Source organism: Chiloscyllium punctatum, chromosome 48, assembly GCF_047496795.1.
Source record: "Chiloscyllium punctatum isolate Juve2018m chromosome 48, sChiPun1.3, whole genome shotgun sequence".
Lineage (NCBI taxonomy): Eukaryota > Metazoa > Chordata > Chondrichthyes > Orectolobiformes > Hemiscylliidae > Chiloscyllium > Chiloscyllium punctatum.
In genome coordinates, this window is record NC_092786.1 from 52892825 (window position 1) to 52910719 (window position 17895).

Consider the following 17895-nt stretch of genomic DNA (forward strand, 5'->3'; position numbering starts at 1 on the left):
GATCACTTTGTATGCAATTTGTGTCTGTTCTTTCTTCATTTGGCTGGGTGCAAAGCACAGAAAAAGGCCCTTTGGCTTAACATGTCTGACTGATACATGTTGCCTTTCTAAACTTAAAAACCTTTTGCTTCTACACAGTCTGTATGCCTCAATTCCCTGTCTATTTAGGTTTTGTCAAGATGTCTCTTAAATGTTGAGATTGTAAATAATATCTTCTCTTCCGTATGAGACAGCTTCGAGGAATTTATGCATCCAGTATCAGTACTGAGGTCATTACCTGAAACTTTGCAGACTTTTTGTAAAACACTACAGTTCCAAACACAATGCAAGTGTAGCTGGAAAATCAGCTACTATGTATAGAATTTTAAACATTGAATCATGTTTTTTAAAAATTATGAAGCTTTATGTGTAAACATTCAGAAAAATACAGCAAAAAGGAGATATTCAGAACTGAAAGGTTTTTTGTTTAAATCCAAGAGATTCTTGGTAGTGTAGATGAGCTGAGAGATCTCTGTGTCCACGCACAGATTCTTGAAAGTTGCCACCAAGTTGATAGGATTGTTAAGGCGGCATATGGTGTGTTAGCTTTTATTAGTAGAGGGATTGAGTTTCAGAACCATGAGGTCATGCTGCAGCTGGACACAACTTGGTGCGGCCGCACTTGGAGCACTGTACTGTACTTCCCACTGGACTGTAGGAAGGATGTGGAAGCTTTGGAAAGGGTTCAAAGGAGATTTACTAGAATGTTGCCTGGTATGGGAGTGGGGAGAAGGTCTTACAAGAAAAGGCTGAGGGACTTGAGGCTGTTTTTGTTAGAGAGGAGGTTGAGAGGTGACTTAATGGAGACATAAGATAATCAGAGGGTTAGATCAAATGGATAGTGAGAGCCTTTTTCCTCAGGTGGTGATGGCTAGCAAGAGGGGACAGAGCTTTAAATTGAGGAGTGATAGATATAGGACAGGTGTCAGCAGTAGTTTCTTTACTCAGACTAGTAGGGGTGTGGAATGCCCTGCCTGCAATAGCAGTAGACTCACCAACTTTACGGGCATTTAAATGGTCATTGGATAGGCATATGGATAACAATGGAATAGTGTAGGTTAGATGGGCTTCAGATTGGTTTCGCAGGTCGGCACAACATCAAGGGCTGAAGTGCCTGTACTGTGCTGTAATGTTCTATTCTATTATTGGTCTTAAAAGATACTTCACATTGATTTGTCACAAATTTTGCAGCTGATAATCAAGAATTATCACCAAGACAGCTTATTTCCAATTTTCCTTCTTGTCTCAACTCAAATAGTAAAGGGAAGGAAATGTAAGCAAGTCAACATTTCTCCTTGGTTGCTAAAAGACATCTGTCAGTGGAGAACAAAGTGCAGCACTCATTTTCCTGCTGGCATCACATTACTAGAAGTGCAGCCATTTGCTTGTAGTAAGTCCTCACTCTTAAATGTGTCCCCTAATTCTAGTCTCCTATTTCTGTTTTCCTCTACTCACCAAGTAGTAAATAAATGGGACCTTTTGTTTAATGTGTCATCTGAGAAAAACTGCTTCATCAACAGTGCAGTTGATGTATTAGTGTTTTAAGCCTACAGTGAGGAGAGTACACAGATTTCATTTGAAATTTAGGGACTAACAGTTACAGGTTTGACATATACTTTTAAAATATTTCATTCCACTCGTCTAAGCAGAAGTCACTCAAGTTTTATCCTCTGCATGAGGTGGAAACACTGGCCTAACTAAGCATCTAAAAATATATGCCACATTCTATTGAAGAAAGTTACCTCAGCAAAGCATCTGAACTGAAGGAGGGTAGGCTGTGATACAGGATATTAAACAGAAACCTATAAAGTAGAATAAAATTTTCTCAAGTCTGGAAAGTGTCTTGCCATTGCTGGCACTATACAGGGCAAAAAATTGATTTACTTACTACAAGGCATGGTGGTTAGCACTGCTGCCTCACAGCGCCAGAGACCCAGGTTCAATTCCTGCCTCAGGTGACTGACTGTGTGGGGTTTGCACATTCTCCCAGTGTCTGCATGGATTTCCTCTGGGTGCTCTGGTTTCCTCACACAGTCCAAAAATATGCAGGTTAGGTGAATTGGCCATGCTAAATTGCCCATAGTGTTGGTAAAGGTAGGGGAGTGGGTTGCGGGTCAGTGTGGACTTGTTGGGCTGAAGGGCCTGTTTCCACACTAAGTAATCTAATCTAATCTTCCTTCTAAGACAATGAGGAGAATTGTTTGTCTGTGGAATGCTCTTCCTCCAAAGTAGTAGAGGTTGTGCCTTAAATTTATTCAAGGCACAGTTGGATAGATTTTTTGATGAAGGGCTTTTGTCCAAAACATCAATTTTCCTGCTCCTCAGATGCTGCCCCAACCTGCTGTGCTTTTCCAGCACCACACTGATCTTGACTCTAATCTCCAGCATCTGCAGTACCCACTTCTGCCTAGATTTTCTGATAGTCAAGGATGTCAAGCAGTGGAGGAGCTGAAAGGAAGGTACAATAGGAGGGTGGAGTTGACACCATAACCATGTCAGACATGATTCAGTGGTAGATCAGACTGGAAGGAATGAGTGACTCCAAAGTCTTAAGTTCATTTTTTTAAAAAAAATGGTTAATTTGCTGTGTAATGATTTCAGCATAAAGAATTGGTTATATATAATGAACAATCATGCCTCAAATGAAATCCATTACCTGAAGCACTTTGGGATGTATATTATAGGTGACATTATAAATATTTAATTTCTTATAATGCTTCCATCCATGTGACAATAATCAATAATTATAAATAGCTGGTATTTTACATTGCTGGCTAAACAACTGGGAACAGATCATAACGCATTTACAAGATCATGAAAAATATTTGGTACTTTTTCACCCTTCCACCCAACAAAAATCTTCCCTTTTGCTCTTCCTACCCTATTAATATTCACCTCGTTTCTCTCACCAAAAGGTGCTGATAATACCTGATTATTTCCAGTACTTTTTTGTTCCAGATCCTCTGACCTAGTACAGACTAGGAAAAGAAATCTGCCATAGTTCCACACGAGGCAATGCAATTGACACCTGAACCACATGATGCTGTTTTGATTAAATTAGAAAGCATTTGATAAAATTAACTTTCTATAGAAAAGGGCATAGGTCAGAAAAACAACATGCCATTTTAATCACAATGAGACCAGAGTCAGAGCACTGGAGCAATGATGCATCCAATGTTATTCATGATACTGCCTTATATTTAAAATGAAACTTTTTCTATTACATTTACAAAACAAGTATTTTTATATGATTAGTTATGCACAAAGATCTCCTGGAATAAGAATCAACTGTCAACTTTGGAAGGGCTGGTAAAATCAGCAACAGGAAGCCAGACTACACGAGAGAAGAAACTTGTGTCACTATAATAGAAAGAAAATCCATGCTTTCCAAAAACACCAAGACCACTTTGCATTTGTTTTAATGCACCTTCCCATTGACAACTACAGGAGTACTTTGTCATTTTGAATATAAGTGGGCTCCAGTTGGCAAATACCACTTGTCTAAATAAACCAGGCAAACAAAGTATGGTCTATTCAAACGCAGTATGTTAAAATACATACATATTGATTTCTCTGAAGTTATTTGTCCAGATATAGGAATGACAGATACATTATTTTTGTCTATTTATAGCAAAATGCTACTGCTTGATTTCACTTCCAGAGAATAAATTTGAAAGATTTCACAATTCTTGTCCATGAAAAGGATCTTAGACCAGTAATCAATCCATCACGTTTTCTATATTGTGAAGTAAAATCACTAAGATGCTGTTTTGCTTGAAAAGTACATTTTCTAGTAATATATTAGGAAACTGACTGTTATTGCCTGGTGACAATGAATACAGAATTTAAGGCAAATACAATTCGAGCTCGCAGTCATTTTCCTTAGAAAAGAAAGAAATAGATCTGTAACCTCAGAATTAAACAGCAAACATTGTCCATTCTTGCAACAATGGAACAAAATAACCAGAACCAAGAAGTCCCTTTTTAAGAAAATGCTTTATTGTACAACTTCAGTAAGCAAAGATACTTAGCACAGCAAAGATTGATCCAATCAATATTTTTATATAAACATAATTGTATATAGTCACTTTATTTGAAAAAATTATGAATTCTTGCCGTGTACAAAATGGCAAAGCTGTACAACTGTGTGCACATTGTGCTTAACAAATGCAAATTGGTACAGCTCTATAACACTGCCTTGCCCTGTCAACAGGCAACAGTGTTCAGTAAACAGTTTATTGCATATCCAACATATGGTTCAATTGGCATGTAAAAATACAAGTTAAAATGATAAAAAGTACAGTGTGAATGAAAATAGCAGCTTTCAGTGAAAGTCTTGCACACTGTCCAGTGAGGGTACATCAGCACAAAGTCTACTATTGTGCTTGTGTCTTCTGTTTGCATATACCCAGCTGCATCTTGCATTCTAATACATCTAATGAGAGAATGATTCGTAATATTAAGAGTTATGAACAAGATCTTCTCAGGTGCAGAACAGTTTGGATGTTTTTTTAATATAATGCTTTGGTATTGACAACACTTAAGCTCAGAGGAAAAGATGATTTAGAGCCATGAACAAAGGAAATAGAAAAACACATTTTTTAAAAATACATCACCATCACCAGTTTCGTTATGAAGAAGGAAATGAACCTTGAGGTGGGAAAAGAAAATAAAGAAAGTGTGATACTGCATACAGAGAACAGTACAGCATTGGAAAAACTTGGATAACAAAATGTCAAGCGCTAAATATTTCTATACTCATCTGACTGCCAAAATGAACATCTCTCAAATATATACCATTTAGTTAAATAGATATCAGTTTTGCAGAGAAAATAAAAATTACACTGTTAGATAATATATCATCCAACATAACCAGCAACTTGATTTGCAAATTGTTTGCTCTCTGTATGCTTTACCTTTTAAATAATATTGTACTTGAGCAATATACCTATAAATATTGCAGACTGATTTTATTTTTTAATCAGCTACTACATTTTGGCTACTGACTTCCATACTTCTGTACGAAGGCTGGTAATTCTTAGCAGGCATAGCTCAATAAAAAGGCGAAGGGAGATTGAGTTTAAAAATAAACTAGACAATCATTGAGAATTTTGTTCAGTGTTGGTGAAATGATTTGCATCAATTACAATTACTGAGGAACAGAAAAAATGAAAACTGTCAAGTATGTTCTTTTTCTGGCTCTATAAAGAAATCGGAGGATTATTAGGAGAGCTGAAAGGTGCAGCTTCCAAAGAAGCTAATTGTAACTGGATCAAATGGGCACATTAACACTGAAGTAACCTCCTTATTACATGCATCAATGCTAGTAACAGCCAAACATTGGTTTGGTCCCATGTACAAAAAAAAAGAGAAAATTAGATTTTGAAAGAGAAACAAGGGCAAGATTTCCTTCACTTTCATTTAGTCCTTTGTTTCCTATGCCATCAAATGGCAAAATTGGAAGGAAACCCAAGTTAGACTGTTTACCTGATTCTACATATGCACAATGCAATGACTCTCTCCCACTCACTGGTCACTATTTTGGGTTTACAGTATTTAGAAATCCCTAACAGTTGAGAAATACTAGAAAAAAATATATTTTGAACTCAGGAGAAGCTCTGGCAATGAAAACAGTTACGAAAATATTCTTACTTTCACAGTATGTAAATGATTTTGACATTCAAATTCATTTCTGGGCTGGTGATTTTTTTTCCAAACACATACTATCTTAAAATACAGTAATACAGATTCAAGTGCTTCCCTCCCCCTGCCCCCACCATGTCATTTACTGATTCATAATTAAGTAGTTCAAGCTTTGAAATAAAAAGATAGAAAAATCAGAAATACAGACATAACACACTAAAAATACAAACAGGTAATCAGTATCTGTAAAGTTCGGTTGATTGCTATTTTATGTATCGTTCATACATTGGCCACATCAGAAATGCTGTATCAGTAACCTGCTTTTTCTTTTTGGTTGCAGATCCAAATGTGCATTTCCTATTTTTAAATCCAGAGCACAAATGTTTAAAATGGATTAGATTCCACACAGTTGGCCCCTTACATCAACATCCCCATACATGATTCTTTTATCTCATTGGCTATCCTAATCTGGAGGGAAACAATGGTCAATTCACAGAAACAATGGTTTTGCATTCAAACAAGACTTTGCCTTCAAAACGTTAGGCTTTGTTTATAATCACAATTATTACAATGTGGCCTCTAAAGAAAAAAATAACTCTAGGATGATATTACACAAATCAAGACAAAGTTCTGCATGAATGGAGGGACTGGATTCAAAATGTTGAGGCAAAAAATAAAGGGTGGAAATGGCACCAACCACCATATGGAACTTATTGATTCAACTGGAAATAAAATTCTCTCCCCTGCACGGTATAACAAGTTCTATGAAACATATATTATTTTACTTGTGCAGTTACTTTTTAAATTTTTTGTGTTGTGCTTTGCCATGTGCATCAAAAGCTAAATGAGCAATACGCCTTGAAGGGCCTTTTTAAAACATACAATGGAAAAATATTCTGTGCTAATTAAAGACACTTAAAAGATACATTTTTACAAAGTTCATGCTACTTAATAGTTTATAAGAGCAGCCTCACCCTAAACAGAAAGTAAAACAAAAACATGCTACAAACCACCTTAGGGGTCATTCACAATTGTCAACGTTTTGTTAATTGTAGAAATTGATACATTATTTCGATTCCAGGGATTGGGAACACAGACAAGGATAGTGAGTCTCTAAACAGAAACAAGTGTTGAGACTGGTGCCATAACAGAAATTCTAAATGGATGTCAATTTTGAAAAAAAGGAATACAACTTCATCTACTTCTAATAAAAATACATGATTTGATGATATAATCAAATGCAAAATGTCAAAAACAAAACCAGTGAAGAAAAACAAACATAAAAATAAAAACATACAAGTACGGCTGAAAAGGGTGAAGTGCCAGAAAGGGATTGTAAGTCTTAGGGTGAATTAATATGCACAATTGACCGCTTAAATCACCTCATATCAGTGAGCATCTCCACTTACAGAAAGGCAAATACAAACAAAAGGATGTTTCGAAAGGGATAATTTTTCGCCACAATTTGATTCGTTCTTCCCCATAATGTTACTGATTGCTACACTCTTAAAATGTGCCATTAAGATGATGGCAGGGATACAAAAGGTACTATTCGTACTCTCAAAAATGTTTAAATTAAGGAATCTTCCCTTATATATTAAATGTATGATTCATAAGATTATATTTTGGCTTTCAGCTCTAGTTGTGCTTTGCTCTCCCTCCTTTTAAATAGGACTTCCACCTCTTTAAAAATTCCTTAAAGATAGGTGCATCATCAACTGTGCTCAGCAGTTGTAGCTGGTTGATGTGGGTGGTGTGGTAGTCCCAACGTGCCAAGTTTGGAGCTGTACCAAGCATGAAATGGCGGAGATCATAGATTGTACCTGAGCCAGTGTCATACAATGGAAGCATGGCTTTTAAAGAGTCCATGCCTCGTTCATACAGTTTTTTAGCTTCTTGTCCTAGTTTCTCACCTGCAGTTTCTTTGAGGTCATATAGACCCAGTAGAGAGTATATGAAACCATTCAGTACAAAAGAGCTGGGAACAGTTGGGTATTCTTCATACCAATCATACTTATTCATAAACACAGCTTTTACCCCATGATCCTCTGATTTGAGAGTATAGGGCACCACTGCCCGCAGGGCTGAATTGAGGTACACCTGTTCCTTTGTAAGCAAATAGGCCCTTACAAGTGTAGACATGGCCTGACCTTGTGCCATAGCTGAATACCAGCCAGGCTCCAAAGACTTAAAACCCTCACCTAGCTTACGGGTCACCATAATGGGCCAGCCACCCTTTTCATCCTGATTTCTTACCAACCAATCGCTGGCAGCAAAGAAGGCAGGCATGTGTGCTGTGGTTGCTATTGTGATGTTGTCAATAAAGCCTTTTCCCTTGGCAACCAGCTTTATAACTTTCTTGGGCATTATTTTAGTCTGCTTTACAGCCTTAGTGTTGGACAAGCCAACCCCTTTCTTCAGGTCAGTTACCAGATCTCGAGTAAGAGTACTCCAGCTTGTCCGTGGGCCTATGCCATAGTAAATATCTTTGTCTTTGAAGGCTATAAGTTGTGTGTTTGTGACATAGTGAATTGTAAACAGCTGGTTCTTTTCAGTTGTCTCCAGTACGACAGAAATACTCCCATTTGTTAAGAATTTAATATCGAATGAAATGATGAAATCTCTTGCATTGCCTAACATCAGGTAAACGCCATCTGAAGATTCTGAAAAGAAAGAGAGATCAATTTAATATTAAACTGAAAATTTTGTATAATACCCGACGTTTGTTAGAGTGTAGCAACTGGCTTTCTAATGCAATGTGAAAATATATACAGGACATTGGTTAGGCCACTGTTGGAATATTGTGTGCAATTCTGGTCTCCTTCCTATCGGAAAGATGTTGTGAAACTTGAAAGGGTTCAGAAAAGATTTACAAGGATGCTGCCAGGGTTGGAGGATCTGAGCTACAGGGAGAGGCTGAACAAGCTGGGGCTGTTTCCCCTGGAGCGTCAGAGGCTGAGGGGTGACCTTATAGAGGTTTACAAAATTATGAGGGGCATGGACAGGATAAATAGACAAAGTCTTTTCCCTGGGGTCAGGGAGTCCAGAACTAGAGGGAATAGGTTTAGGGTGAGAGGAGAAAGATATAAGAGACCTAAGGGGCAACTTTTTCACACAGAGGGTGGTATGTGTATGGAATGAGCTGCCAGAGGATGTGGTGGAGGTTGGTACAATTGCAACATTTAAGAGGCATTTGGATGGATATATGAATAGGAAGGGTTTGGAGGGATATGGGCCAGGTGCTGGCAGGTGGGACTAGATTGGGTTGGGATATCTGGTCGGCATGGACAGGTTGGACCGAAGGGTCTGTTTCCATGCTGTACATCTCTATGACTCTAAAAGTATGTCCATTCATACCACCTGTTCTATTCTTAACAATTATTCTAATTTTCAAAAATCATTGCAGATGCCTAACCCAAGCCACATTCTGCACTTTCATTTTACCAATGCTTAGTTATTGCACATTATTAGCAGACAAGTTGGAATGTGTAGGAAAGTTTAACTTTCACCTTTTGTCAGCGGGGCTTTTTCTAGAGTTAGATCAGTGAGGTAAAGGACTTTGCAGATGCCAGGTGTTTAAAATAATTTTATTTTTATACATGGAAGATTCTAATTCCAAGTAGTGGCTCATCCAAGTCCACTAAATATTTCCCGAGACAGTATAATTTTCAAACTTCAGCTTTCATGAATTAAACCAATGGAGATCATCTGCCAGCTTTTTAAACATGTTAATACCTGTACTCAGCCTTTGCTGCACAATTTTATTATAAATTTAATGTACACTGCTGAAAATCATTTACTTTTTTTAAAATCTTAGGTTTTTCAGGTCAGATATAGCTTTAAGATGCCAGCTAACAAGGGAATAGAGCTTAAAATTTTATTTCAATTTTTATTTTAAAAAATCAATGCATAAATCACTTGTAAATCCATTAGTTAAGACATTCTAAGTTTAAGTGGATTTGTCAGTGGCCTGTGGGATCTTGAAATTACTTTGCCATCAATAAAAAGGAGAGTCTTGAAAATCTTACAGAATTCATTAGGTTGTTTGTCCTCCTTTCTTATAAATGTCAAAAGCTGGAAACCTCTTCACAGTTTTCCTACAAAGATCTGAGGGTTTGGTGCTGAAAATAATTGCTTCATGGTCTTTCTTTAGTAACATGTTAATTTTAACAAGTATTGATCAGTAAGATAAAATACCTGGGGTGGTGAACTGCTTTACATTGCTAGATCTAGTTTTGTCAAAGACTGTAGAGACTGTACATCCTTTCGGCATAATCCAGTCATTTTGTCTTGTGCCTTTGTCTCTTTTCTCTGCGATTTCGTATACTTCACTATGTGGTGGTCTCTCAGTTAGGTTTTTACTGTAGTGACTTAGCCCATATTGTGCTATCTGAATAGGGTAGAAATAACCCTGAGGTCCCCACTGAGTGGACAAAGGAACACCTGAGGAAGAAAGGGGTGAAAAGTCATTAGGGCTAAAAATGAAAATAATACATGAACAATAAAATATAATTTTAAAAACTTACTTTTCGAAACAGGCATGCCAATAAAGACCAGGACCTCATAGCTATATCAAAACTGCATAAAACCTGCAAGACATTTTAATATGCTGAAAGAAAAAGTCGGTAAACATTACGTTTAAAGGAAGCAAATAAGATTGTGTAATTCTCCCTCAATTGTTCAAGAGTCAAGCAAAAATTGTCCTTGCTTTTTTTTTCCCTCATAGGAGCCTTTAAGCTGCAATGCCACTAAATCTTCCACTATATCTGCAACATATTTGGTTACCTTGCCAAGCCTTTTACAATCTATCAATGGATGCTAACTAAAGTCCCAGTTTGCCACTCTAAAGCCTTCTACCAAGACTGCCACGATTAAGAGTTTGAAACAGAAAACCACCTGCATCAACCTACATATTGATTGGCATGGCAATTTTTATCCTGTTTCAATAGTATAGTTACTTTGTCCCTGCTAAATAAATATATACAAATTTTCACAATGTCTACTTTTGATGAATGGTCATGCAGAGAACAATATTCAAATTAGATGCCAGTGACACATCAATACTTTACCGCTATTTGGATATTTTTTCAGAGTAATCAAATGGAGTTTAAGGTTGGCTACTTAATCAAATTTGAGTATTATGATCACAAAGTATGTTAGTTCCAGTACTTGAGGAAAATGCATTTGAATCAATAAAAGCTAATGTGTAACAAAAGCTCAATATTGTAGATGCAAGAAATCTGCAATTCAAACAGAAATGCTAGAAATATTCCACACATCAGACAGGATCTGTGTAGAGACAGAGTTTCCATGTCAGGTCATTTGCCTGATCTGCTGAGTATTTCCAGCATTATCAAACTTTAACATGCAATTTACTTTGAGATTTAATAACAAAAATTAGAGTCTAACGCAGTAAAACTTCTCGGTTGCAGTACACTGCGGGTTATACTTGCTGGTCTTTTAAGTTACAGATTCAAGATTTTACAAGGTTCAGTAGAATTTTACATAATAAATAACAATCATTTATACTGTGATTTTCAAAACCTAGAGATGGCCTGAAATGTTTCAAAGCCAATACTTGTCATATAGATACTGGGAATTGACAGAACCTCAGCCTAGGATTACAACTGTCCTTGTTCTCAATTTACCACCTTGAAGTTGCTCCCAACAGCAGAGACATTTTTCCTTTTAATTCACTCATCAGACATGAGCCAAACTGGCTGGCCATAATTTCTTGCCAGTCCTTAACTGCCTTTGAGAAGGTGGGGGTGAGCTACCTTCTTGCAGTCCATGTGCCCTAAGTTGACCCACAATACTGACAGGGAGGGAATTCCGGGATTTTGACCCAACAACATTGAAGGAATGGTGATATATTTCCAAGTCATAATGCTGAGTGACTTGGAGGGGAACCTGCAGGGGATGTGTTTCCATTTATCTACTGCCCTTGTCCTTCTACATTTAAGTGGTTGTGGGTTTGGAAGCTGGTGTTTAAGGATCTTTGATAGATTTCTGCAAAGCATCTTGTAAATAGCCATTTGGTTGAGTGAGTGGCTGCAGTAAACAAGCAAGCAACTGCTTTGTCCTGGATGGATGGTGTCAAGCTTCATGAGTGTTGAGAGCTGCACCCATCCAGGCAAGTGGGGAGTATTCCTGACACGTACTTGCAGATGATGGACAGTCCGTGGGGAGTCAGGAGGTGAGCTACCCACCACAGTATCCCTAGCCTCTGACCTGCTCTTGTTGCCACTGTTTATGTGGCAAGTCTAGTTGCGCTTCTGTCAATGATAATCCCCCAGTGTTATTAATGGGGAATTCAGTGATGATAATACAACTGAACGACAAGGGGTGATGTCTAGATTATCTCTCATTGGAGATGGTCATTGCCTGGATTTGAGTGGCGTTATTTGTCATTTGTCAGCTCAAACCTGGATATTTTCCAGATTTTGTTGCATTTGAACATGGATTGTTTCAATATTTGAGGAGTCGTGACTGGTGGTGAAAGAGGTTAGCTGATAATTGCACATCCCCACTTCTAACCCTTATGATAGGGGTGGGGGGGGGGGGGGGGGGGGGGGGGGGGGAGGTCATTGCGAAAGTAGTGGAAGATGGTTAGATCAAGGACACAATCCTGAGGAACTCCTGTAGAGACATCCTGGAGCTGAGATGACTGACCTCCAATAACCGCACCACCTTCCTAGGTGCCAAGTATGATTCTAACCAACTGAACATTTTCCCCTGTGATACCACCGATTCCAGTTTTGCTATGGTTTCTTGATGCCACACTCAGTTGAGAGTGTGTGTGCACGTGTGTGGTGGGCATGGTGGTGGTACTAAGTGGCTGGGTAGGATTTGTCTTTTTTTTTTCCTTGTGTATAGGACATACTGGGCAATTTTCACATTTGCAACAGTAGGTCACATTAGCTTTAGATTAGATCACCTCAAAATGCTTTTCAGATATTATTCCAGGATTTAGAAGGTCAAAATCATAACTGTCCTAATTGTTCTTGAAGTGGGTAAGTTACTTACTTTGATGGCTTAGTAACTAAGGCAGTGAATAGCTAAGCGATGGTCTCAGGTCTGCACACAAATATATGGATCCTAGGAGGTGGAGCAGGAGGAGATTTACAAAGACTGTTTCCTTGCATATTCTGAACAAAGTTATCCCAGGCTCCAACTAAGAGTCACTAAACAGAATTATATGCTGAACTGCACATATGGACATTGGAAGAGGACAGAGGTTGACTATATCGTTACACCCGGTTGGTAATTCTGTATCACACATCAAGAATGACCACTTGAGTTGAAGAACTGGAGGGCTCCTAGCTTGCTGAAACTAATACCAACAGGGGAAGAAAATCTCCAAAAACAAAAATTGTTACAAAATGTTAAAGTGACACTAAAATTGAATACAGTATGTTGTGATACCAAATGGAATATAAATATTTTGGAATTGTCATTTTTTAAGAAAAAGCCACCATGACAGTCAGTCGAATTCAGTCAGTTATTGTGTCTTTTCTTACACAGCACCTTTAAAATAATAAGTGTTGCAAGCATTCACAATACCGTTATAAACAAATTACGACACCAAGTCATATTAGAAGGCATTAGGTCAGAGATAGTATGTAAGAAGCACATTAAAAGGAGGAAAGTAAGGTAAAGAGTTTGAGTGTCTTAGGAAGGAAGGGAATTCTTGAGCTTAGGTGTGAGGCACTTGAAAGATCGGTCGCTAAGAGTGGAGCGATTAAAATTAGACAGCGGCAAGAGGCTAAATTAAATGCATGGCGGGTTGTGGGATTTCCAGTTAAAAAAAATCCAAAATTTCATAAAGTTGTTTGTAATATATAAAAAAGTTTACCCCTTTAAATAACTCAAACAAATGTACCCCCGAGAAAAAGAGGGAAACAAGATTTCTCTGCAGACATTCACTTTTTAAAAAGAGTGCTATTTTATCATGGTTTCTGAAGACAAGGATGAGTTTTGAGATATTAAGATAACATTCTGTCACCAGACTGGCACACAAAGATGGATGTTGCTAAATACATGTAGTTATCATTAAGAACCTTTGAAAATGCAGTTGATCATGATACCTCAATCACGCTTCCAGAAGTTTCTCATGTGACAACAGCTGGACCTGGACTCCAGGTACTATACTGTACCCAGAGCAAGGGATCTTTTCCAGAAACCTTTCTTTCAGCATGCTTTCCTTCAAATACAGCAAACAAACGCAGTCTCCAAAGCAGAAACTAGAACCCAACAGTCATAAATCCAGGCAGGTGATCGCCAGTAAAAAAAAGTAGTCATGTGAAATGGTGACTACCAAGAAATGCCTTGTTTAAAAAAAAAGTTCAGATGTCTTTTCATTGATTTCTTAAATAAGAGTTCAAGCATTCTCAAACTCAAGTCCACAAAAATGATAAAATATAAAGCTTCCAGAACATCAGACTGATGCCAACAACAGATTTGGCAAACTGAAGTTAAAGATTAGTATAGATAATGCAGGTGGATTTCAAACAATAATTCAAAACAGCTAGATTTCAAACAGCTAGAATAATTTAACATATATAATCCAGAAAATTTGTTAAAATAGTAGCTACCCAAGTCAAATTTCTTTTGACATACAAGCAGAATTAAAGCCCAGCTATTCTTCAGCTATTATTCACTGCAGATGTTAGATAAAAAAGTGGAGGAATATGTGTATAAGGAACATAAAAGCCAGAGTTATCCACTCAACCCCTCAAGCCTGCTCAGCTATTTTGATCATAGCTGATCATCTACCTCATATTATTCCCATATCACTTCATATCATTAGTAACTAGAAATATATTCATCTTTGTCTTAGACATAGAGATAATGAGTGAGCTTCCACAGTCTTCTGCAGTACAGAAATCCAAAGCTTCACCACTAGAGTGAAGAAACCCCTCCTCATCTCAGTTTAAGCATGTTACCATTAAAAAGGTGAGCACACTGATTGCATGCTCCTGATGGCAACAACTACAACAAAACATCTGTAATTAAATACTTCTTGGCAGAACAGGTCAAATTAAATTTAAGCTTATGTAATGAATTCTGAATTGTTTTTTCAACTGTACTTATATTAATAAACAGGATCTAAACTTTCAATAGTATATCATTGGGCCTAAATCAGTAGGCACATTTGGAAACACTAATCCCAAGCTCAATATTGTTTGTCTGATCATTTCAATAAAACAGATTGACTAAGAAAAAAATTGTGTTCTATCGTATATACAACAAACAATTATTCATGATAAATGGTCCTGCTCCAATGAATAAATTACAACTGTATTCTAACAAATACAGAGGAGTGAAGAAGTGGTGACATTCACTATCAGATGCAGAGTTCTAAAAATAAGCACTTATTTGGATTTAATGTTCAAATTTCAGGAGCCTAACTCTGGAATTGTAGAATCAAACAATATACATCTACCATGAATGTGGAATGCCTTTACAAACAAAAATCAGCCAAACAAAATTTAGGCCTTAATATGCACACATATTAACTACCTCCATGAAAAATTTTAAAATATGAAAATGGCATCATATTAGTCAATGTGAGTGAATGAAAAAGCAGTATCAAGAGCAAGTTATACAGGATAAAGGAAAACTTCCACATGGCTCAAGCCTACTACATCTTTACAATGACTTCACAAACATTAAACATGCATTGCTTTGCAAAGCCATTTGTCCACCTTTATGCTTGCTTTCATGATATATTGATAACTTGTTCACCATTTAGAAAAACAGTTTTGCAGTTATATACTAACTGCAAAATAAATACTAGTTTATGATCCACAGCTATTACAATAAATTCCCAACTATCAACATCTTAGGGATTACCATTGAACAGAAATTGAATTGGACTAGCCTTATAAATACACTGGACAGCAGGCCAGTGGCTTGGAATATGGCAGTAAGTAACTCACCTCATAACTCTCGAAAGCTTGTCCACCATTTACAACACTTAATAAACTTGACACCACGTCCACTCTCTCCATCACGGAAACTCCGTAACAGCAGTGAGTGCCATTTACAAGATGCACCATAGAAATTAACCAAAGGTCTGTAGACATCTTCCAAAGCTATGATCACTACCATCTGGAGGGACACGGGCAGCGGATATATGGGAACACCACCATCTGCACCTCTAAGCTATGCACCATCCTGACTGAAATGTATTCCTGTTCCTTCAGGGTCAATGGGTCAAAATCTTGACATTCCCTCCTTAATAGCATCGTTGGTCTACCTATAGCATATGGGCCATCATTTTCTCAAGGACAACTAGGGACAGGTTGGCACAGTCAGCAATACCCACATTCTGTGAGGGAATTTTTAAAAAATGCTGGAACTGCATGCTAAACATTTAATTACAGTCCAATAAAGTTATATAAATGCGTTCTTGTGCTGATTACTTCAAAATTATGTTAATCCTACTTGACTGACTAGATTCAAATATTTAGCATGTCTGTGTAACTAACATTATGGTTACTGACAGTGTTATGTCAATACTGATTTACAATTTGTTCTTGATTTAGTACTGGAATGGGGAGTTAATTTCTACAAGCAACCAACTTTAATGAATCTGTTTAACAGATTCCAATGATTATCATAATTTTCTGTCAACAAATCTTAAAATTTGGTTTAAAAGTCCTTCATTCTATAAAACAAATGGTCTAGAGCAATGACATTTAAAAAAAGGTTTCAAAGACATGGAATTACCACAGCAAAGATCCAGCTGAGTTCCTTTATTGCAGCATTTGAGGTCTTTCTGGCCACAGTGAAAGATCATTATAACACAGCTCAATATACTATGAATTAACATAAAGTATGGGGATCCCAAGCACGTAAAAGAGTAAATCTTTATTTAAATCTTAACTTTACTAGTTGAAAATAGCAATTTTCATTAATGTTATCTAGCTACAATGCAGTTTCACTTTCCAAATTCGTACTGCAATGGACTTCCTATACACTGCTGCTGAACGTCATGGGCAGTTAATAGTCAAGTGATTTAAAGTAACATTTGTTTGACAAACTAACTCATCCTCTACTTTGGAATAACTAAAACAATGTGCCAAGGCAATATATGCTGCTATTCTTCATTTTTACAATAATTGGGACAATACAATTAGTAGACCATACTGTAAATCCATGCTGCATCATTAGTATAAATATTTTGTAAATGTTGTAAAGTGCTTTACTATAAATTGTTAAAGTGTTTTACTAATCAGAGCTTATGGATGTATTAGACACTCTATGCAAGACTAACTCAATTACAAAGTAATATTTTGATAGGAAATGCTTGAGATCTGGTTTAAACAAAATGAAGGTTTTTTTTCCAAGAAAAAAAATGGAAAGTCACTTTGCGAAATTTTGGAAGCAGTTATTTAAGCCTGCAAACAAATACTATACAAATAATCACACTAATTTGTGATCTGACCAACAAACATGCAACTGCATTAATTTAGTAAATTCATGCCTTAAACAAGTAATGTTTATTCATAGCACAAGCTCTGCTTTTTTATCCAACCTAGTAATTTGTTGTTAAATGTTAGAAGAACTGAATCAAAATGTGTTATTGGAGAGCAAGAAAACCTATTAAAGCTAAATAGAAATAGCAGATTTTTTTATCAATTTTTTGACAGCTCAGAGGAAGAGGGCAATTGCAAAGACCTTTTCAGTTTTCGTAGGTTAAAAATTGCCAATTATCAGGTGTGCGTGCAAATTGGGGGTAATCATAACTGTCACCCCTGTGATATAATGTGGGTAATTTTAAAAATATAATTTATTTTAGAATTTGGACTTTGAACTAGTGGCATGTGGGCTTTGGTCTGTGGTTATGAGGGGGCTTAATGATTAATTTGTCAGTATTTCTGGAGCCTTGATTTTTTTTTAAAAAGTCAGTAATAGGAGAGCCATCTTGAAGTGGTGATGGAAATTTGTTTGCACTGGGAGACTAGACAGAATAAACATTCAATAGTGTTAGCCTGCTTTCCTTTTGAAGGATCAGGAATTGATTTTTTTTTTGTTTAGCTAAAACACCCCTAACTTGGAAACCTTTAGGTTTCAGTTTGCAAATATCCTGTTTAAAGCTAAATGTATGAAACAGTTTCTCCCACAGAAAGATGTTAAGTTCTGAAAAATTAGGTAATACATTATCTTTATTTAAGGGCTTTTAGTTTAAAGGTTTCAGACCAGAAT

General features: G+C 36.9%; 1 protein-coding gene across 10 annotated transcripts in view; it reads right to left on the reverse strand.

Annotated features, from left to right (window-relative positions):
• Positions 1–4016: 4016 nt before the first annotated feature.
• Positions 4017–17895, reverse strand: part of glceb (glucuronic acid epimerase b) — a 101781-nt gene continuing 87902 nt past the window's right edge. For 9 of the 10 annotated variants that reach the window (XM_072565246.1, XM_072565240.1, XM_072565241.1 and 6 more), the window contains 2 exons: positions 9880–10125; positions 4017–8345 (listed from right to left, as the gene is read on the reverse strand). In XM_072565246.1, the coding sequence (XP_072421347.1) occupies positions 7321–8345; positions 9880–10125 (1271 nt within the window). In that variant the 3' untranslated portion in view covers positions 4017–7320. Of the gene's footprint in view, positions 8346–9879; positions 10126–10208; positions 10272–17895 lie in introns of all 10 variants that reach the window. The other variant, XM_072565247.1, reaches the window with a different exon arrangement.